We start from the raw sequence: 22059 nt of genomic DNA on the forward strand, positions 1-22059 counted from the left end.
TCTTTAAAGACAGGGCCGCCGTTTGAACGTTTCCTTATCTTTACAAAAATCCTATCTGTCCTCGTACTACTTGCTTTAAGACCCAAATTTATTCTCTCAGACCCTGGACACATGCATATTTTGTATACATACATATATATATACATGCTAATTTGGATAACTCTACACAGTAAGTGTATAACTAACTATGTACCTAAATAACTAACAAAACCTTCATAGGATTAACCAGATATTTCAGTATCCATTTTACTACTGTCTATCTGCAGCATGGGTGAAAAAGGAAGCAGGAAATTTTAAAAAGCCACAAAGAGAGCCCTGATTAGTCTGCCCAATTCCTGGGATTTTCAACTTTGTATCCCCAACATCTCCCATCTTGTCCCACAGAAGAAGGCAGTGTCCGGACTCTCCGGTAGAGATGGAAAGTGAACTGCAGGAAGCAAAAGGAAGGGGCCAGGCTGCTTATCCTAGAGGTAGGTGGGGCCTCCCTCTCTTTGGGGGAGGAGGGGAAGGCGGGAAGGGGCTCTGCAGCCAGAGTAAAATCATCCAAGAATCTGGAAATGCCAGGCATGGAAACCAGAAAATGCACATTGCGAGGAGGCTCAGAGAATTTGGACAAAGCGGGTTTTTGGCTGACTTGGGCCTATTTTCCTCTGCTCAGGAAAGGCAGCCCCACACGATTTTTCTAGCGTCCTCGCGCTTGCCGAATGCAATTGCCCCACACCCCCGTGCTGGGTCCAGGACACCGCCTGCATCAGAACCAAGGCCGCACATTCCTCTCCTATAAAACCTCCTCCCTTTCCCTCCTTTTTCTCCTCCCGTCTACCAACTGGGAGCGGTGGCCTGGGATTGGGCCAACAGGCAGCCTCGTTCTGGCTCCAAACACTACCCTGCTCCAGGCACATCTCCCCTCACCCTCCTGGCACCAAATAAAATAGGGTAGGAATATAGGTATTGGGAAGACCATCTATTCTCTCTAGTGCATCTGGAAATTTACTTTCATCCTCTACAGAGACTAGAAAACACAATCACTGGTCTTTTAATTCACTATTTAGCTTGAAACTTCCTTGTGTCACCAAATAGAAATAAAAGCCGGGAAAGCCAGAGCCCTGTCCTCCAGCTGGAGAGCTATGTGGGGGTCCTCCGCGGGATGCACAAGGCAGAGGACAGCCGCGAGCTTGGAGGGGGCAAGAGCAGTGCAGAGCCTGAGTCTCACCCACCTGGTGCGACTGGAAAGTGTCACTCCCTGATGGCCAAGACCCCCGGAAGACGGAAGAACCCCACAAGCCAGCTTCACAACTTTCTGTGCGAACTGAAAACCTGACAAAAGGCACCGGCAAGGGGAAACCAGCACGTGAAGATGAAGTGGGTGTGGGGCCTTGGAAAAATACCCAGAGGGCAACACACAAGGCTAGGAGCAAATGGCAAAATGTTGAATGTTTGCCCGAGGCCAGCTGTAACTCCCGACCCCACAAAAGGCTTAGGGATCCCCCAGGGGAGATGTTCCTCTCCCTCCCCTGCACCTCTGAGACTCCTCTTGTGGCCTTCCCAGGCCCTCTTTAAGAGCTCCATCAGGATCCATTGTGACGCCACCTTGCTCTGCCTGGTCTACACCGCCCCCCAACTCCCCGCCAAAGGACAGAAGGCAGAAGGACCAGGGCAAGAGGAGAGTTTCTCGGAACCCCGGTCTCCTCCACCGGTCTGCACTCCTCGAACCCTTGGCCCACAGAGAGCCTATTTCTTGCAGTTGCTGCGGCAACAGGCAGTGCCCAGAGCCGGGGGCAGAGAGCAGGGTGGGCCTGGATAGGAACAGCCTGGGATTTTCACTGCTTGAGGGCTCAGGGAAGCTGGGCCGGCCCTGTCTGGGCAAGCGGCTTCCCCAAAATGTACAATTTGAGGAGTTGGAAGGTAGACATTTTTCAATCCCTCAAAATGTATTGCTCCCCCCAACTAATTTATTATCAGGATCATGGCCAAGAAAACTCGAGAATCCTCATCCCCCTGGTGTCTAGCCCCTGCGGAGGCTGGCACCAGGGTGCCGGCAGCTCGGGACCTGACCACCCCTCGGCCACAATCCACAATCCGTCCCTCTACGGCTCCCTTTCTTTCTCACCCTCTCTCCCCCTCTGTGTCCTCCAGCTCCAACACAAACTGTTTGCACGGGAAGTCTCCCTCTATGACCCGATTCAGCACACACAAGAGAAAACTGTGGGCGACAGACCCAACGTCCTAACGAACTTGAGTTAATTAATGCTAAGGAAGAAAAGAGGCGCCCTCGCTCTGTTGAATCACGGTTCACTAGCCCTTTCAGTTTGCTGTGGGTGGAGGAAAAAAAAAAGAGGCTTTTTGGTTCAAATATTTTTGGGGGGCGAAGGGAAAACAAAAACACCGCAGAAGGGCCGTGGAGGGTGAAGCTGTAGTACCTGCCCAGAGGAGCAGAGGCGAGGGCAGCCGAGAGCGTCCTCCCCGAAAGCTTCTGGCCTAAACAGTCCTGGGAAGGCCGAGAAGGGGAAAGAAAAGGGAAGGGATTATCAATTGATGGCCATCCTGTTCAAATAAATTGCTCAAAAAATTATACTGTCAGACTATGAGATACATATATATATATTTTTTAAAGCCCAAACCCAACTCGATTTGAACAGAGCCGTGAAGATGTTTTAACAGAGCAGAAAACCGAAATATGGATGGCATGCATACAAAAATTTAAGTGTGCAGAAAAAAACAAGAGGTGGTAAGGGGGGGGCAGGGATAACAGCTGCAATTTTGCTTTCCAGATGTTGACAGCAAAATGTAATTGGCAAGTAACTTCTTCCTTACCACTTTTCATCCTTTGGTCCTGAGATGTTAAAAATCCTACAGCTAGACCTGAGTCTGCAGGCAGTTTCCTGGCACTCCGTACACACGTGGATGGGTCTGGAAGCCTCGTGGGCCACACGCCTGCGAGCTTTTTTATCAGCCCACTAATTTTTACAAGCCCTCCCACCATTCTTTAGCGGGAGACCTAAAAGCAAAGCAGGCTGGAGGACATTCTTATTTAAATCATCATTTATTATCATTATTATTTTGTTAGGGAAGGCCTTTTCTTTTGAGGCTGGGTCTTCTCTTTTTTTTTTTAAATAAACTTTTTAACTGAAATGTGTAAAAAGAAGAACAGAAGATTGCACACTTCTAAGTCTGGCACTCGATACATTTTCACAAAGTGAACACACCTGTGTAACCCCACCCAGATTAAGAAATAGAACATTTTCAGCACTGCTGAACAGGCCTTTAGCTGTTAAGCTATAGCAGTCTCATAGTTTATATGCCTTAGAAACAGCTCCTGCCCCCACCAGTAATGTCAAATGCGAGCACCTATGTACACACATGTGTTAACAGAGCAGCATGCACTACTCATGTGACCACAAAAAAATGTGCGGTGAAAAGAAGCCCCTCAAATCCTCATGGCTGCAGAGGGGTTTCGTGCCTCCCTGTCTCTGTCTCTGTCTCTCTCTGTGCCTGCCCAGCTCTGATCCCATCAACAGGGCCACCAACTGTGCAGCGGGGTTAACAGACCAGCAGGGCGTGTGTGTGGTGGACAAACAGGGCCCAATGAGCTGAAAGCTAAACAGTCATAGTGACCGAGGGGAGTAAGAGACCCTCGGTTAACCCTGCCCGTAGGCAGAGACTGAGGGGTCTCAGGGGTGTGGCGTGTAATGGGGAAAAAGTGTCTCTGCAGAGCCAGGGATTCCTGAAGGGTAAATGAATACCCATCCAGGCAGGCTGCCCTCATTCCCGTCCCCAAAAGTCTATCAGGGAGAGGAGTGAGGGGGTCCTGGGGCAGAGCTGCCGCGAGAAGGGAGGCCCAACCCTGCTGCATCTGCCTCCCCCTTCCCTGGCTCCAGCCCCAGCTGGCTCCCCCCTCACTTTCACTCGCACTAAATTTACTTTATAATTTTAAAATTAAATTTTAAAAAAAGCAGGAAAGAGAAAGCACTGAAGGCAAAGTACCTCCCACAATATCTCTCCAAGGGGGGGGGGTTCTGCTTATGTAAAAAGACAAAATGCAAGGGATCGCGGAAAAGTCTAAGCACCAAATAACAAGGAAAATAAAAGAGAAACACATTTAATTAAAAACACCTGAAGCAAATAAATAACTAACTCCTTTGCAACTCGAAGCGGTGCCTGTGGGCACAAGTCCCTATCCCCATTTCTTGCCCACTTTTCCCTTTCCTTTCTCACTGGGAGCTGCGACTTCCCCCAAGCACTGCAGAAACCCCTTTTCTTTTTGCGCCCACCCACCCCACAACTGAGGGAAGGGCCGGGGCAGCCACTTCGCATCCCACCAGCCTGAAGCAAACCTCTGCAGCCCTGATGAAGCGCCCTTTCCTCGATTCCCACATCTCCCCAGGCCATGCCCACCACTGGCCCTGCACTCTGCTCCCCCGCCTCAAAATCTAGGCCCTCTAGGTGGTGGTAGCACTGTCCTGGGGCTGGACACCAGGCCCAGCCCTAGTGGGCAGCACTCTCCCCAGCCACGGGCACCGGGCTGCCAAGTCGGGCTCAAGGACCGAATTTTCACTCCCTATTGCATATGGGGCCGGAGAAGAAAGAACTGTTCAGCTTGATTTAAAATATGACAAGGGATCTGAGCCCTCTAATCCTGCGATCTTTAGAAATACTTGATTCTTTTTGCGGGGGTGGGGGGAGAGTGCAGGGTAGGCATCAAGACTCTGCCTCTGAGACCCCACACCCCCCACCCGGTTTGACTTTCCCACCAGCCCGCCGCCTGGGAAACGCGCCCTCGGCTGGCACAGGGGTACCAGAGCCCGGCTCCTTTCTTCCTTTCTTTCTTTTTTAAATCGCTCTAGCGCAAACCAGGCAGTGGGTCAGGGCCCAGAGGCGGGGGAGGGAAGAGGAGAGGGTTGTCTCTGAAAGAGGGGGAAAAAGGAAAGCAAGGCTCCAACTCCGGGAGAAGAACGGCTGCCGCAAGTTTCCCGGCTTGTGCCAGTTTGGGGATTTGCGAATCAGACCGGAGCGGAGGGAAAGGCGGGCGAGAAAAAAAGCCCGCATTAAAACTAACCAGCTCTGCCTAAAAGCACGCTTTTCACCCTTAAATAAGACAATGACGAGGGGAGAGAAGAGACGAGTTATTTCTCACTCTTTAATTATTCCAATGCTTAGCATTATTTAAAAAAAAAAACCCACACACATTAGCCAATGATACATTCTAACCCTCAACAAAGCTGGTATTTTTCTCTGATTACAGACTTTACCGCGGCAAACCCGGGCTCCGACGACAGAGGCAGCGCAGAAGCGCGCTCCTAAATGAGACACAATTTTATTAAAATCATAATAATTCCTTGCATTTCTATAGCGCCTTTTCAGCAGCGGAGATCCCAGGTGCCCCATGCCCGGTTCTACGAGGGAACTGGCGACCAAAAAGCTCAGTCGTGAGGCAGGCGAGGCTCGCCAGCTCCACAGAGTGCCACCGGCATGTATTTTTCTTTCTTTTTTTAACACCCCGTTTCCATCAGCCTCTGTCTCACGCTTAAAAAAAAAAAAAAAAGTAATAAAACTCCTTTAAATTTTTTTTAAAATTAAAAAAAAAAAAGAGGGAAAAGATGACCTGAAATATAAGGGGAGGGGGGAGCCAAGTGTGGTCTGGGAGCCTGGGGCCGGGGAGGTGCTGCTGGGATGGGCCACCTCTGGGTTCAGGGTGCAGGGTCAGCCGCTGCCCGGGTCACCTCCCCAGGCGCAGCTGGAGTAGGCTGAGTCATCTGCACATGGAAAAGGAAAAGGACCTAACACCACCAAAGCGCATTTAAGTAATTTGGACGATAAGAAGTCGGGTTAATGACTGGTTTCCGAGGGGGCCGGCGGGAGGCCCCCGGGGGGCTTTCACTGAATGCTGAGGTGCTGCTGGAGCTCTGGAGGGGCGGCTGGGTGGCTTCATGTGGACACCAGCCTCCTCCAACAGGTTAAGTCGGGCCCACTCCAGGCACACGTTCCTTTCCCACTTTTCTATCCTTTCCCCCCTGGCAGGCCCAGGTAGTGCTGCAGAATGGCTGGCAGCAATGGGGCAGGGGGGCTTAGCACCCCAAATTCAAGAAGTCCTCCGGGAGAGGAAAGGCAGTGTCGATGAGAGGGGATCTGGGGGGAATTTTTTTTTAAAGGTTCTTGGAGACTGCGCAACTCCCGCGGCCTGAAGGCAGGGGAGAGGGGAAGGGAAAGCACATTTTCTGCCACTTAGTCACATTTCTTCCCCGTGCTTGCTGGAGGCCAAACGCCCCCAAACCCAGCCAACCCTCGAAACAAACAAAAATCTCCCCTGCTAAATTTCCCCTCCCTTATTCCCCCAAAAGAGGCGGCGGCTTGGGGAGAAATGGGGAGGCTCTTCGGAGGCCTGGGGTCTGGAGGCAGCGACGCGCACACGATGGGGGGCAGAGAAGGGACCCTCTCCAGATTGGTGCCCCAAGGTTGCCCGCAGATTCTGGGGCATTTAACCCCAAAAGTCCTCCGCGCGACTAAAGAATAACAGGAATTATCAACATCGCATTCATTCCACAGCCCTCGCGCGCATTATCCCCTGTCGGGTACCCGGATGGGCACGAAAGAGGGAACTTAGGCAAAGGCGGCCCACAGCCCCACCCGGAGCGCTGGGGACCCAACGGGCTTATAGGCCAAAACGCCGCCATTTGAGCCCCTTCTGGCGGCGGCCTCTGCTGCTGCAAATGGCGAGGGCCCCAGCACGCGAACCCGGCAGGCCCTGCACGCCACGCGGGGTCACTTTTGGGTGGTCGCCGCGAGGGGTCAGGCCGCGCCCCGGTGGAAGGGCGCCCCGCCTGCTCGGTGCGGGGGAGGGGAGGCAAGGACCCCGCAGGGACCCGGCCTGAGGGTCCGCAGAGGCGTCATTCTTTGCCTCCGCTCCTTCACACCTGTTCCCGGTTTCCCCTCACCTGCCCGCGGGGGCAGTGGTCCTCACTCCTCGCTCAACGCCTGGCGCGGTTCCGCCCAAGTGACCCAACCGTCGTGTGCACAGGCGCTTGTTGCACGACGGCTTCCCGCCTTTTTGCCTCCGCGCACGCGCACGCCCGACTTTGCGCACGGCCCGCTCAGGGCCAACGGCCGTCTGGTGCCCGAGGGCGAGGGTCATCCGCACCAGCGAGGGGTATGTTGTCCTTTCCACCCCGTGCTGTGCGGTGCAGGTGAATGTGACTGTCAGCGCCCGTGTCCTGCCGCGTGGAAAGAACACAGCCCTCCCTCTGCCTGAGCCCAGGGAAGGCCTCCCCACGACCTTCACCCACCTGTGCCCTCCCCCACACGGGGCGTGAGCTAATTGCAGCGGGTCCGGGAATGCCAGGCACGAAAAGAACACCTTGGAGGCGACAATGAAAGGAGTTCGTAGGCGGTGGGCACCTGGCAAGGGGCATATGCTGGGGCTAGTGCATGGCACCGGTAGCACATTTCTGCCGGGGTTTGCAAAGGCACACGACGTGATGCACCGACTTGGGGGGGGGGGTGGCGGGATATCTTCAGGGCGATGTGGGAGGCGGCCTGGTTGGGGCATCAAAGCGCTACCGTCCGGCAGTGGGACCATCTAGGGAGTCCTGAGACAACCCCCGCCCCACCTCTGCTCAGCAATGCGCTTCTATTTTAAGATACCTCCCACCCCTCCAAAATCCACCCACTCGCCCCTGAGGTCCCTGGTGCGCTAGGGGAATCTGCCTCCGCCCCCAGATGCACCTGAGGGGAAGGCCAGGAGGGCAGCGCAGGGTCTGAGCTGCCAAGCTGGACTCAGGGGGGCAAATGGAAGTTTCGCCCGAGGAGGGGGGCATTAAATGGCCTCTTTGTGGAGAGGAATTGTGGGCCGTCACTCAGGATTAATTTAAGCAGCAACAGCAAACACACACCAAAAAGCAACGTCTGGCCGCCAGCACCCACCCCCGCGATTGTGTTTCGGGGAGTGCTGCAGGATTCGTTGGTGTGGCCCGGCCTTTAAGAACGTGGGGCGTCCACAGTAGGAAGGGGGAAGGCTGCTGCCGCCTGGCCCCATGTCCCTGCTTGGTGAACAGTGTTTGCAGGTTTGGGACCAAGCCGAGTGGGGGATGGTAAAATCCAAGTCCAAATGTGGAGCATTGGGGGGAGGTTCTATGTAAAATATATATAAAGGTACAAATTTCCAATATAAATATGTCACATGCAGGGGCGCCACTGAGTGGCAGTTATGGGGCACTCACCTTCACCCCAGGGACATTTGGGGAGGCGCGTGTTCTAAGAGAAATCTGGCTGGCGGGGGGGAATTAGGCCTCCGATTCCGGGTCTCCTCCTCCAACAACCTGAATGCCTCTTTGGAGCCAGGTGCCCTGGGCAGCCTGGCAGGTGTGCGGCTCACGTGAAACACACGCGTGTGCAGGCTGGGGAGGTGTGTACCTGCGTGGGCTTTGAGCCACGTGTGTGGGCATCAGCAGCTCCTATGGGCTCGCCGACCCACCTGAGCCCAGCACACCCATGTGGCCACAGGGCAGTATCTATGCTCAGAGCCAGGTCTGGGCACACACCCCTGCTTGTGCCCAGACCACGCATGTGGTGTGTGCGTGGTGTGTGTGTGTGAGAGGGGGACCCCATCCGATGTCGGGCAAGGGCGTGTTTATGGGCATGTGTGCCCCTGGCAGTCTCATTACCCCCTCCGTAGGGGTACCAGGCAAGGGTGTGCTTGGGACCCCTGTCTGAGCCTCTGTGCGGGAGTGTGCTTATGTGCACACTCGAGAGCCTGCCTGCGTGCCCTGCTGGGTTGTCGGACACGGGCATGCAGGTGCCAGGGTGCACCAGGATGCTGCACTGGGGCCATGCGCATGTGCTTTCAAGCCCCCTAGGAGAGGCCACATGTGCTGGGGCCACAGTCGAGGCCAGCAGAGCCTGAACCTAACCCCTGGGCAGGCCAGGGGGCAGGGCCAGCTGCCCAGCCAGCCTCGGCGGGAAGTCATTGGAGGCGTGTTGGTTTTGGCCAGGGCAGCTCTAATGGGGGAAGCCCCGGAGGAGCGGCAGGGGTGGAACAAAGAAGGGGAAAGTGAGGAAAGGCAGGCAGCAGAGGAGGAGGAAGAATCGCCCTGGAATGCGGAGAGCCTTGGGGAGTAGGGCTGCCGGGCAGCCCTAGACTCTGGGCCCTCTCTTGGGCTGAGGGACTTCACTGGTGCCTACAGCTGCCAATTCCCCACTCCCCCACTCCTTCACCCCCACCCCCGCCCCGTGGACTGAGACCCTGACCCCAGTAAAAGGCTCCTACCCACAGAATCCTGCCACCACGAGAAGCCAAATATCATTTGGGGTGGAGAGCAGGACTCAAATTTCCACAGCAGAGGGCAGACAGTTTGAGGCCCCTTCCCCCTGTTTCTTGGCTGGACTGCTTAGAACCTCAGTTCTGCCCGTCTGGGGAATGGGAAGGGAACTCCCCACAGGGAGGGCCAGAAGGGGGAGTCTCAGCTGAATAGGAGTGAGTTGAAAAGCAGGGTGACCTGTTTAAGCTTTGCTTGCCCCTGGGGGCCTAATTTCTCCCTTCCCCACTTCCAGCCCCATGACCTTGGCACTTGACCTTGTGGCCTCTGTTTCCTCATCTGTAAAACAGGTTACTCATACCTGCCTCATGTTGAGAGGGTTACAGGAGGTCATGTGCACACATGCGCACGCGCGCGCGCACACACACACACACACACACACACACGCACGCACATACTCCGCCTGCTGCCCAGGCATAATTGCTCTGGAGTTGGTAGCTGTTATTTTTATTGTGAGGAGTCTATGGCTGTGACAAGCTGTGACGCTTGGTGTGATCGCGTGAGGCTGGCTGTGCGTGCGACTGTGCCGCTGTGTGTGTGTGCGTGTGTGTGACAGGTTGCGTGTGAGACTGTGCGTGGACGACAGATTGTGCCGGTGTGCGGCAGTGCCTGTGACAGGCTGTCACTGTGCGACAGACTGCGGGTGGCGGGGTGTTGCGGGTACCGACTGTGAGTGGAGATGAGGCAGTGTGTGGGGCTGGGACTGGGGGACTCCCGAAAACCTACCTCAGTGAGGCTCTGGCTAACAGTAAAAGGGAGAGGCTCTCAGGGACCGTGGGCAGTAGGTCCAGTGTCCCCTCAGGCCTTGGCCTTTCTGTTGAGCCCAGTGGGACTCCACTTGCTTGCAAACCTTGGTAGATGCCAGGTCAGAGGGACCCTATGATAAAGCCTCCCCGACACGTGCTGTTGTCAACTCAGGTCCCCCCGACCCAGCTCCTTGCTTGGGTTCGAAGGACCCCAGAAGGGTCGTCAGGGATCTCAGGGTATGGAGGACCCCGGGTCTGGCTGGCTTTGGTGAGGGACACTCCCCCCCAAGCCTGTTTCCCACACTTTCCCTGAGCTCCAGGCCTGGACAGGGATGGTGGAGACCAAGAGAAGGGAGGGATTTGGGGAAAGCTCAAGAAAAGCCCAGAGAAAAATGGAGGGAGAAGGTGAGAAGACCAGAGACTTGCCTGGGACTGGAGAACCCAGAGCTGCTTGAGGTTGGGACTTCCAGTCGGGGTGGACACATATCAGGTTTGGGGGGGGGGTCAGGACTGGCAGAAACGCCGGGTGACACTGCTTGTACTCCAGGCTCTGTGCTCAGACTCTGATTTTAGGGACTCACTCCTCATATCAACCCTGCCAGAGGGAGGAGAAAAGCCGAGGCACTCTCCTGATCAGTGTGGGCCTCCACTTATGCCACCCTGGCCCACATCTTCCATCTACAGCTGGGGAAACTGAGGCTGAGAGAGGGAAAGGGGCTTGTTGGAGCCACCAGCTCATGCCTAGGAGACCTGAGGACACAGGACTTCAGGTTTTGAGAAACCTCACCAGCTGGAAAAATCCCAGGCTCTGTGAGCTGGGGGCAGCACCCTGTGAACCCCGCCCCCCTCTTGGTGCGTCAGGACGTGTATGTTTTGTGTGTTATGGTATGGGCTGTGGTCCATGGCTGTCGTGCGTCTGGTGTGCAAGCCACAGTATGATGTATGTGTCCCCCGGTTGGTGCGGGCCTCTGTGCGTCTGTGTGTCCATTCAGGGCCAGCCCCTGCCACAGAGCGGGGAGAGGCATCGAAGCACCCCCCCCCCGAAAGTGTGTCTTTGATACTTGCAGCCTCGGCAGCGAAAAACAAGTTTCCACAGGGCCGCCTTGGGCTGAGGCCAGGCCGTCCTCAAATAACATTTGAAGTTACTTAGCAAACTTTGTTTAGTGCCGAGAGAGGCAGAGAGGCCCGGGCAGCGGGCTTGGATGGGGCGGGGGGGAAGTAAACCGGTTCCTCCGAAGTCCCTTGCCCCTCTGGGGGCACGAGTGCCCAACATGGGGCTTAGTTCCCCTCCCCAAAGCTCCAGAGAGGAGAAGCAGGGATCTTGAAGCCCTGGGGGGACCTGGGCGGGGAGGAAGGATCTGGGCACCGCACAGATAAAGCCCTGCTTTTGCCAGTCCAGGCCCTAGACTTTGGCAGGAATGCCCACCGTGGTCTCCTGGGGGCCCAGAGGCTGATTCTGGGTCCCTGGGTCTGGTTAGAAATGGAAGGGTCTATACTTTCTGTGCTGCCCCCTTTCTGCAGCCCAGCTCTGCCAGCCTTGAAGCAGGTTGTACAAGCTGGCTCAGAGCATGTGTCCCCCTCCAGACACACACACATGCACACCCAGAAAGCCCCTGGTGCCCACATACCCAGCGCTCCCAAACTCTGATTTCCAGGGTCCCAGCCCCAGGCAGCAGAGAAGGCCTGAGAGCCAGCAATGGCGGGTTTGGAAGTGAGGTTGGTGCCTATGGGAGGGGGAGGAGGAGGAGATGCCAAAAATGGTGAGCCATTACAGGCAAGCAGGCAAGCAAGGGAGGAAACGAGCAGGGAAGATGGAAGCCAGGCGGGCATCCTCTCTGAGCTCTGGGCTGCAAAGGGGCAGCGAGAAAAGCAGTCCGGGGCCTTCCAGGGAGCAGGCATGGGGGAACAAGCCCCAGGTGGCACAGGACAGGCCGGGGGCCGCGCCCAGCACTCCCCCACCCCCACCCCAAGCTTTGAAATGGAGACTGGCAGCAGCAGCCGCTGGGCTCTGCCCGGGCATGGGGTGGGGGTGGCGGGCAGGCAGGGCGCCAAACCAAATGCCACCAGGCTGGGCACGGTGGTTGCCAGCCGGCAGCGCTGACCCCACCAGCCCCAGCCCAGAGCCCTCACGTCTAGAACTTTGGGGGTGGAGGAAGATGGGGGCCCAGCGGAAATCAGAGGGCCAACAGACAAAGCCAGGTCCCCTCAAGCCGTGGGCAGGTCCCCAAGACCCTACAAAGATGGCGCAGCCTGGCACTGCCAAGGTGACGGGCTGGGGTAAAAATAAACCGGACCCGCCCCGGGGGAGCTAAATCGAGGGGCCCAGGTGGAAGTGCCACTCCGGGCCACCAGCTGCCCCCGCCCCACCCCCAGCTCAGAGCAGCAGGGCTGAGAACACCGGGTGCCCATCGAGGCCCAGTTTCTATACAGGAGAAACGCCGGCCATCTTGTCTCCTGGTCTTGGGCGGGCAGCATACGGTGTACCCACAAGTACGGATAATGGATGATGTCAGGCTTCAGAAACAACAGGCCGTGGATTGGGGGCAGACAGTTCGGGCAACCATGCTAAGCCACATACCCTTGACCTCTGGACTGCCCCCTCCGAGAGGGAAAAGGGCCTGTGAGGCCATACCCAAGCTGTGGCAGAGCTACTTTGGGTGGCAGGTCAGCACCACACCACGAGGCCTCTCAGACCACCTCTGCTAAAACAGCAGTTGCCCAGCACTTCCATGGGCCTTACCTGTTCTGTTCCTCCTAGCACCTATCACTGTCTCAAGTGCTGGACACTCCCTTGTTTATCGGGTTCACTGTCTGCCCTCCCACCGGGGCTGGCACCTCTGCTGATTTTGTTCTCTGCTGAGCCCCCAGGGCCTAGAACAGGGCCTGGCACCCGGGAGGTGCTGAGTAAATATTTGTTGAAGGAATGCACAGGCCCCCAGCGGCACCCCCAGCACTCGGGCTCCAGCTGGGTGCCCAGCAAGGTGTGGGAGAAGGCATGACGCCCTGTTGGGGTAGTGAAGGCAAGCCTGGCCAGTGGTGGTGCAGAGTGGGTGAGCCGACCACCCACTCTCACTCTGAGCCCTGAATGAAAGAAGATCTGAAGGTCCAGGTGGTAAGGAGGGCTCAAGGGCTGACAGCTGGGGCAAGCTTCACATAGGGGTGCGGGAATGTACAGGCCCACTCTGAAATTTGGTAAAGGCCAGAAAATAAGCTGCAATTCTGTGCCATCAGTAGGATTTAGAGTGGTGGCAATCAGAGAAGAGGCTCAGGCTCTGTCACCTCATAGCCCTTGACCCCGGCACTGGATATGTCCTCTTTCAGCTTCTCATCTATAAAATCAAGCACTTACTTCATATCAAGCACTACTTTAAGACACTTTCTATAAGCCAACTCCTTTGGTCCTTACCATAACCCTGTGAGAGGAAACTAGAGGCACAGAGAGGTTGAGTGATTTGTCCAAGGTCACACAACTAGTGAATAGCAGAGCCAGGATTCAAACCCGGGAAGTTGGCTCAGAGCCCCCGCTCTCCTAATAATGTCCAAATGTCCCAAATGCCAACAGTGCCGAACCAAAGAAATCCTGCCTTATTATACTGTCAGCCACGCACAGTAACACACACGTGGGCACAGCTAACCCCTGTCCACCTGCCTCACACGGAAGGATTCTGGGGACAAGCTGGGAAGGCGCTGAGCACTGGGTGCAGCACAGCAAGCATAGAGAGCACTTCAGCCAGCACTATAGTTTTTAGGACATTTCGTTATAATCCTATAAAATGCTTTCTCCCTGTGCGATTCTGCCAGCCCTCTCTTCTTTCTCCAGAGTCAGAAATGAAGAGGCCATGGCCAGAGGATTAAGAAGACAGCCCCACGGAGGACAAGAGTTTCAGAAATTAGCCTCGCCTCCATCCCGGACTGTCCTGATGGCTTCCAGAAGCGGGACAGTTAGAGTGGGGCCGCTGGGCCAGAGGACTGGGGTGTCCTGGGCCAGCGTAGGCATGTGGCTTCAAAGGCTTCTCCCCCCACCCCCCCACCCCCAGGCTGTGACAAACCAGCCCAGGGATTCAGAGTCCCAAATTCCATCAGGAGAGGTCAGGGCGGTGGAATCGGCTGCGCAAATACAGCCAGAGGGCAGGCAGGCAGAGGGGAGGCACAAGGAGGCCAGGTCTCACCGCTCAGATGCCGTTTCCCAACAGGGCCAGGTGTAACCCAGGTGTGAAGGCCTCTGTGGGTGTGACGCTCGTCCACATGTACTGGGGCAACTTGGGACTGTAATGCCACACCGTCTGTGCCTGGGCTTATGTATGGGGGTGGGGTTGCATTTGTGACAACACCTGGGTCCTGATGAGCAAGACTGTGTGTGCGGCCCTGGCAGCATCGTCTTGTCCGTGTGTGTAATGGGTGTCCACTGTGCCCGTGTGTGTGTCTGACAAGACTAGGGCTGAGTGTCTCCCTTTCGGCACTGCTGACATCGGGGGCTGGATCACTGTTTGTGGTGGGGGCGTCTTGTGCTCTGGAGGGTGTTGGGCCGCGTCCCTGGCTTCCCTTCGCTAGATGCCAGTAGCAAACTCCCCTCCAAGTGTGATGACCAAATATGTTCCCAGACATTGCCAAGTGTGTGTGTATCGCTGTGCCTGAGAGTGTGCGAGTATGTGCACGTGCTCCCCTGTGTCTGATGGTGGGTGGGGGTGGACCCGAGCTCGTGTGTATGTTTCTGGGTGTCTAACAGTGTTAATTCGTGCATGTGCTATGTGCTTCTCGCCGAGTGTCTGTGGGTCCACGCGACACTCCATAGTCCTGTGTGTTTGGCAACAGCGAGTCATGTGTGTGCTGTGTGGCTCGTGGCATGCGACTGTGTGACCTTGTGTGCCCATGTACACGTCCCCGCACAGGTAGCCCACGCCGATGTGCTCGGGTGGGGTGGGCATCTCTAGGTGTTTGTGTGTAAAGGCAAGTCGCTTTGTGTGGGGCCGCCTGTGTCTGTGTGCTCCTGATTTAGGAAGGTGTGCCGTGCCTACGTGTGACAGCATGATTCTTTGTGCCCGCGTGTGCCGGTGACGGTGTACGACTTTGTGTGAGATGGACCCAGAATAAACCCCCAAGATGATTCTACTGAAGCCAATATGTGGATGGAATCTCCTGGATGATTTGGCCCCCACCCTCTGGTCCTGACTGCCCTGGCCTGAGAGCCACCTCCCCAGGCCAAGGGGGTGGGGGGCACCTCTGAGCTGCCCCTTCCTCCGGCTCGGCTCCCACAGATTCAGGTGGGGACAGACCCCCGCCCTTGCCCGATCTGTGCCAGGAAGGCTGGCACTGAGCTTTCAGCCAAGGGGGCAGGGTCCTCGGCCGTGGTGGTGGCACTGCCCCCTGCCCACTGCTGGCCACCACCCCCAGCTCCCCTCAGGGTGGGGCCCCAGTAGGGGGAAAGCTCCCCAGTGCAACCCTGGCTTCCGATTGGCTACGGATCGCCGCAGTGCCCGCCACCCGCCTCCCCCTCCCCGGCTGGCGCAGCCACATCGGTAGTGGTGGCAAACGCAGCTCCGAGTTCTGGGCACAGCTGCGCCTCACAGAGGCCTGCCAGCCCCACCAGAAGCCAGACACCCCAGCTCCGTGCCCCCGACCCCTCCCCACCTGCCCGCCCGGCCAGCCAGGCAGCACGGTCACCCTGGCTGCTACCCCCCTCCGGCTGCCAGGCCCCGTCCACGCAGCCCCTCACCCATCAGGCCTGTGCCCCCTTGGCCAAGCCCACTTGGGGGGCCCAGGCCCCTACACACGGCCACTCCCGCTCTCAGAGGGGCTCCTCAGGAGGGGGGAGGCAGCGAGGAGGGGGGGCAGGGAAGGGGGGAGCTAGCCCTTCTTTTAGTGAACGCGCCCAGAGCTGGAGCCAAAAATCGAGGAGGAGAGATATTCAGACGGAGCCAAGACGCGTTTGGCAGGAGGAGAGAGAGAGGGAGAGAGGGAGCGGGAGGAGGGGAGGAGAGAGGGAGGAAAGAGAGAGAGAGAGAAAGAAGGGGGGGCCCCCGGTTTCCAAATCTGAGCTCTCAGAGCCTCGGAGGGACAGCGGGTGGCATGGGAGGTGTGGGACCCGGGGCAGGCTTGGCTGTGGGGGCAGCGGGGGCGGAGGGCTCAGGCCCGCAGAGACAGCCGGACACCCCAGCTGGCCAGGCCAGGACGGACATAGGCAGAAGCCAAAATCAATGCGCACCCGGCAGACAGAGGGAGGCCTGTGGGCGGCCCAAACACACACCCGCACCTCGCCACACAACGGGCTTCTGTCCATGCCGGGCCAGGGGCACGGGCGGGGCCCACAGCAGGGCCACCACGGCTGCCCGACCTCATGGGAAGCCATGGAGAGGCCGGCCTGCTCCCAGCCGCTAGCCTGGCCTCCATAGTGGGCATTTCGCAGGCTGCCAAAAAGCCAAAGGGGGCCAAGGAGAGGGGCCCTTGTGGTGAGATACAGATTGGTGGTCACAGGGACAAGCCCAGCACGCAAAATGCCACGGGGGAGGTGATACCCGGAGACACAGGCATCGACATGTTTGCTGACATAGGTGGACATGCATGGGAAGCCACACTGATACAACCTTTCCCACGACAGTCAGACATCCAGAGAAAACATTTAGTTGCACACTGACATGCCACGGGGACACCACGACACAAAGACGACATCGGGCACCCGCAATAAACACAGTGACACCCGCAACCCCACTGTTCCCAGATACACAGAGGTGGAGTGTGGGATGACCCTTGGAGACACAGGCAGGCAGCACCCAATAACGGACACATGGAGACATAGGGACACTTGCAGAGGGACCCATGCAGACGTTCGCAGCCACATGGCCATCTGCAGCAAAATGGTGGCTCTAAAGCCCAACACACCAGTGAACACATGCGGATCAGGGAGAACCGAGTTAGCCATTCACAGCCATCCTCCTGGCTCCTCTGCCTCCACATCTGGGGCTTTGGGGACAAGAAAATGAATACACACCCTTCTTTCCCCTACCCCAGCTGCGGGGGGGTGGTGTCGGGGGGAACAGGAGCCCCATCCTCAGCACTTTGTTGGAGGAAAACACAGGTGTCTGTGCGTCCTCTGCCTCTCTTGGTCCAGCTGGAGGGAAGTGAGAGACCCCAAATTTGCGCTTCAAGAGCAGAGAGAACAAGGACCAAGCCGACCAAAAAGGCCAGGCTCTCAGCAGGTTGAACATGGAAGCCAGCGATCAGACACTCACTACCAGGGGAGTTTCACCAGCAGCCACAGCTGTGTGTCCAGCCCCTGCACACACCCATGGTGACTGCCTGACCCTGCCAGGTGCCCACATAGGATCCCCCATATGCATCCTAGCCCCATGGTGGACCTGGGTGACACCACTCACGTGCAAATGCAGAAACAGCTCTGGAGCCACACAGACATCCCTGAAACCATCATCAGGACCCACCCCCATCTCCAGGCTCTTTGCCCCTCTAACGTATGGACACTCATGTACACACACACACACACACACACACTCCTGCATGCCCCAGAACAAGGCCTCAGAGCCCAGCCCCAAAGTGGGTCTGGTTGAGGTCAGAGTCAAGACTAGGGAAAGGGTCAGGGCAGCCAGTGGCCCCCAGAAAGGTATCTGGTCCCCACGGGGTAGTGCAGGGCTTGTCTCTCCCCTCCCGCCCCCACCCTCCCCCACCATCATCTCTCCTTGCCTTGAACCCCTGCTGTCCTCTGCCTGGCTGATGGGACTCCACCCAAGGGAAAGTAGCTGGGCCATGAGCTGGCTTCCCTCCTCCCAAACTCTTTGCTTGCTTCCTCCTCCAGGCAGTCTATTCGGACTTCTATGGTTGGGAAGTGCTCCACCCTGCCTTCCATCCTGCCTCCCAGAAGTACTCTTCCCTCAGTTGGGAAGGCCTAGGGGTGACCTAATGATGATAACCAAGATGACTACAAGTCATTCCATTTCCTGAACACATGCTACAGGCCAGACACTGCGCTAAGCCTCATCACAGCCTGAGCAATAGGTGCTATTATTACGCATTTTATGGACCAGGAAAATCTGCAGTTCAAATCACAGGATTAGGAGATGCAGAACCAGAGTTCAAACCCTGTGCCGTCTAATGACAAAGCCCAATTCTGGACCTCTGCACCCACAGCCTCCATCTGGGACTCCTGAGGCCACACAAGACATTCCTGGCTCAGCAAGGACCCCTGACTCCAGCACCCAGCAAGAGGGGAGCATCCTGCTCCTCAAATTAACCCAGCAGAGCCCTTGGCTCCAAGCGTGGCCTGGTCCAGCCTCAAAACATCTAACGGAGGCCAACCTAGCCCCCAGCATGGCCTGCCCCATCCCAACTCCTGCCTGCACACACGTCCCATCCCAGAAGTGGGCAAGAAGCAGGCAGGGCCAGAGCCAGGGAGAAAAGGCACCATTAAAAGGGGGCCCTACACTGTGCTAGGACGGGGAGCAACAGCATCATGGGGACAGAGAGGTGGCCACAGTGCCCCAAGGAGACAGCTGAGGCGGGGGCTTCAGGCAGGCCCCAGCCCATAGCCCCTTCCCCGGAAGGACTGTGTGTGTGGCCGCAGAGAGCGTGAATATTCTGCTGCTCATGTGGCTGTGTGGCAGGAAATGTCGGCAAGTGTGCATGTCTACGTAAACACCCAGGTGAGCCAACAGCATTATGTCTTATATAAAAGCGTGTGTCTGTCCATCCATCTGTCCTTGAGTCGGTGTGCGCAAGCGCAGGGGTGAACACACACTTGAGTCAGAGCATATCTGGGAGGTATTGCTGTGTCTCCGTGAGCCTACGTCGATATATATGTCCCATGTCAAGGGGGGGCTGCGTGTGTGTGTGTGTGTGTGTGTGTGTGTTTATCTGTGTGTGTTGTGGGTGGGAGCGAACACAGGTCCACCATTTCCTGTGTCTGTAGGTTCCTCCATGGCCATGTGTCTGGATGATCAGCATGAGCAGGTCATTTATGTCCCCATTTTGGGGGTGGCAGTGATGTATATATGTATGTCCTCATTCTGGTGTGTGTCTGTTTGTTGGGGAAGGGGTCCCATCCATCCACCCCCTCCTGTCTGCCAAGGACTCAGGCCTAGGGCTGCAGTGGGCTCAAGCAGCGCCAGCAAGCACCCCGCCCAGCCGCCCTGGATTTCGATGCTTTTTCCAGAAGGAGATTTCCCCCCCACCCCCCGCCCTTCCCCCTCGCCCACAGTGCCTTTCCCCGCCAGGGCCCCGCTGCTCCAAGCTCGTTCCTGCTCAATCATTTATTGACTTTAAAATCGAAGCCAATTCTGGTTTGAAAAAAAGAAAAGGGGGAGAGAAAGAGAGAGGCCAGAGAGACAGAGAGAGTCCGAGACTCGTGGGGAGGGGGGGAAGCAGAGATGGTGCCAGAACCAGTCAGAGACAGAGACAGGGAGAGACAGGGACAGTCAAAGATATAGAAGGACAGAGGCTAAGAGAGAGAGAGAGAAAGACAGAAAAGGGGCAGAGCAACCAGATATAGAGACAGAGGCAGAGAAAAAGACAGAGACTGGCAGGGCAAATTATGGAAGCAGAAAGATTTGTAAAAACAGGGACTCTGGATCCAAGAGATGTGACTGTCGGGAGGGGCAGACCAGACCCTGCTGACCAGCTGACAGCAGTCGTCTGCACAGAGCTGAGGGGTACAACCCAGAGAGAGACTGTGCCCACTCTCCTCTCCATCCACCCTGGCACACTCAGGCCTGTGACACGGAGCTGAGCTCTTGCTCCCTTCTGGGGTGTCACAGAGTCAAGCCTTGGCCATGGCCCTGAGTCTGGGTGCTACCCCAGCCCCTTCCTAGTCTTATCACCAGTGAACTGGCTAGCATTTTCTTTCCCAGGAGCACAAGTCCTACCCAGGTCTCAGGAGGCAGGCCAGGCTGCTGGGAGGGTAACTGGTGGGCAAGGGGCTACTCTAGCATGGGGTCTTGATCCCACTAGGCCCCCCAAACACCAGCACATAGTCCAGCCAAGCATAGCCCCAAAGGCAACCACAGCTCAGACCCCACTAGGTGGGCAGGGTTGTCATGCGGCCCAAGATAGAGCGATTGGTCAGTCAGAGGCACAGATGGGGGTCTGTGGCCCCCCACGCTGCCACAGTGGCCAGAGTGCCTACTTACACCTACATGCACACTGATACATATGCGTGCCTGTGTACCCTCACCAACACTCACACCCAGTTTTGTACAGGAAAACCTGCTCCCTGGGCCACACATACATCCATACCATGCAGGCCTGCCCCCGCCAACCCATAGAAGCCACATGCAGACCCCAAGATTGACACACACATACGCACTCACATCTGTGGATATAGGAGAGTGGTGCGGCCGCGGCTGACACACAACCCCGACAAAGTCTCTTGCCCCTCGCCACACACTGCCACCTGGTAGCAGCCATATTCACTTGGACTCCCACTCCCATCTGTGGGCACACTTGACAGAAGGCTGACAGGGCTCAGATTGGGCAGAGAAGACAATTAAGACCCCAGGCCTGGCCTAAAGACTCTCCTTACACACAGGCCCTGCTGGCAGGCAGGGCTAGGCGGCCCCCAGGTGTCCCCTCTTCAGAGTCCGTGTTGCCAGCAGTAGCCTGGCCCCGCAGGCAGTGCTGCCAGGGCTACTGTGGGTCTCTGGACGGTTCTTGTGCCCTCTCGGAGCCTGGGGCCACAACTCAGGGAAGGTGGAGTGGCGGGGCAGGCATCCCCCGCGCTTTTGCCGCCGCCGAGCGCAGCGCGGGGAAGTTCGCTGGAGGCGGGACGCGCTCTGCTCTCGCAGCGCGCCAAGGTCGGCTCTGCGGTGCCCGCCGCTGACCCGACGGCATGGCCGCAGCACTGTCCGCGACATCCACGGCTGCCTCCCGCCCCTCCCGCCTCTGGGCGGCAGGACGGGATTCCCCCGGCCTGCCTGGTCCACCGCGCCGCAGCCGGGGTAGCTGGGGCCAAAAAGTTTGCGCCGAGGAAAGTTTGGGGCGGTGGGGGGGGCCGCGGCTGCGACGTCCAGGGTCGGCCGAGAGGCGCGGCCCCGGCTGGCAGCGCGCCCGTCCCTCCCTCCCCTCCCCTAACCCTCCGAAATTTGGGAGCCCCGCCATTTTCTTAGCCCCGCTCCCATGTGAGGCCTGAACAAAGACTTTGGGGCGACGCCCGGGCCGCTCGGCCGGCCCCGGGCACCCCGGCTGCACGCAGGGGCCGCCGCCACGCGTACCCGCCGCTGCCACCCTCGGGAAAAGCTGCGCCAGCCCCATAGAGCGCCGCGGGACCCAGTCCCCGAGCTGCGCCCTCGGGACCACCCCCTGCCACTCTGTCACCCCTGCAACCGCTGCCAGTGGCCACGCTGCCCGGGTGCACGCTACAGTCGCCCACCGGTCGGCGGGAGTCCACCGCACCCCAGTCGAGCGCGCGCGCGCACACACACACACACACACACACACACACACACACACTCCCGCTCCTCGCTCCGGGGGCAGCGCCACGCACGCAGCCGGCCACCCCCAGAGCCCCCACCAGAAGTCCGCCCGGTGACCAGGGTCGCACGCGCACCGTGACGCCTGCATGCGTGCGAGGACTGCCCACAGCACGGCTTGCACCCCTCGGCCGCCCGCAGGCTCACTCCCCCCGGGCCGCCGCGCGCCCCCTCCTGCCGCCCGCCCGCCCGCCCGCCCGCCGGCCTCCTGCGCCCGCTCCCTTCCCCGGTCGCCCAGGGGCGGCGGCCGGTACCTGGGTGAGGCAGTACGGGGAGTACATAGCTGAGCGCCCGGGCGGGAGCGCGGCGGCCGGCCGCGGCGAGGGGAGGCCCGGCAGGCGGCGGCCGCGCTCGGGCTCCGGCTCCGGCTCGGCTCCTCCGGCCTCCGCCGCGCTGCGCCCGCCCGGCCCGCGGCCCCGCGCTCGCCGCTCGCAGGCTCGGCCCCGCCGGCTCCGGGGCCGCCGCCGCCGCCGCCGCCGCCGCCGCCGCGCTCGCCGCTGCCTCTCGCGTCCGCTGCTGCCGCCGCCGCTGCGCGTC

The 22059-nt window shown here is 58.1% G+C and overlaps 1 protein-coding gene across 6 annotated transcripts in view; it reads right to left on the reverse strand.

Moving 5' to 3' along the window:
- The window catches only part of NFIX (nuclear factor I X), a 93705-nt gene extending 71853 nt beyond the window's left edge, over window positions 1-21852 (reverse strand). For all 6 annotated transcript variants that reach the window (XM_028088930.2, XM_028088928.2, XM_028088929.2 and 3 more), the window contains exon 1: window positions 21777-21852. In XM_028088930.2, coding sequence (XP_027944731.1) covers window positions 21777-21803 — 27 coding nt within the window. In that variant the 5' untranslated portion in view covers window positions 21804-21852. The remainder of the gene's footprint in view (window positions 1-21776) is intronic.
- Window positions 21853-22059: the final 207 nt, after the last annotated feature.

This window comes from Eumetopias jubatus, unplaced genomic scaffold (assembly GCF_037043125.1).
Source record: "Eumetopias jubatus isolate StellerSeaLion01/CBP00866 unplaced genomic scaffold, mEumJub1_p1.0 scaffold_1, whole genome shotgun sequence".
NCBI classification, from domain to species: domain Eukaryota; kingdom Metazoa; phylum Chordata; class Mammalia; order Carnivora; family Otariidae; genus Eumetopias; species Eumetopias jubatus.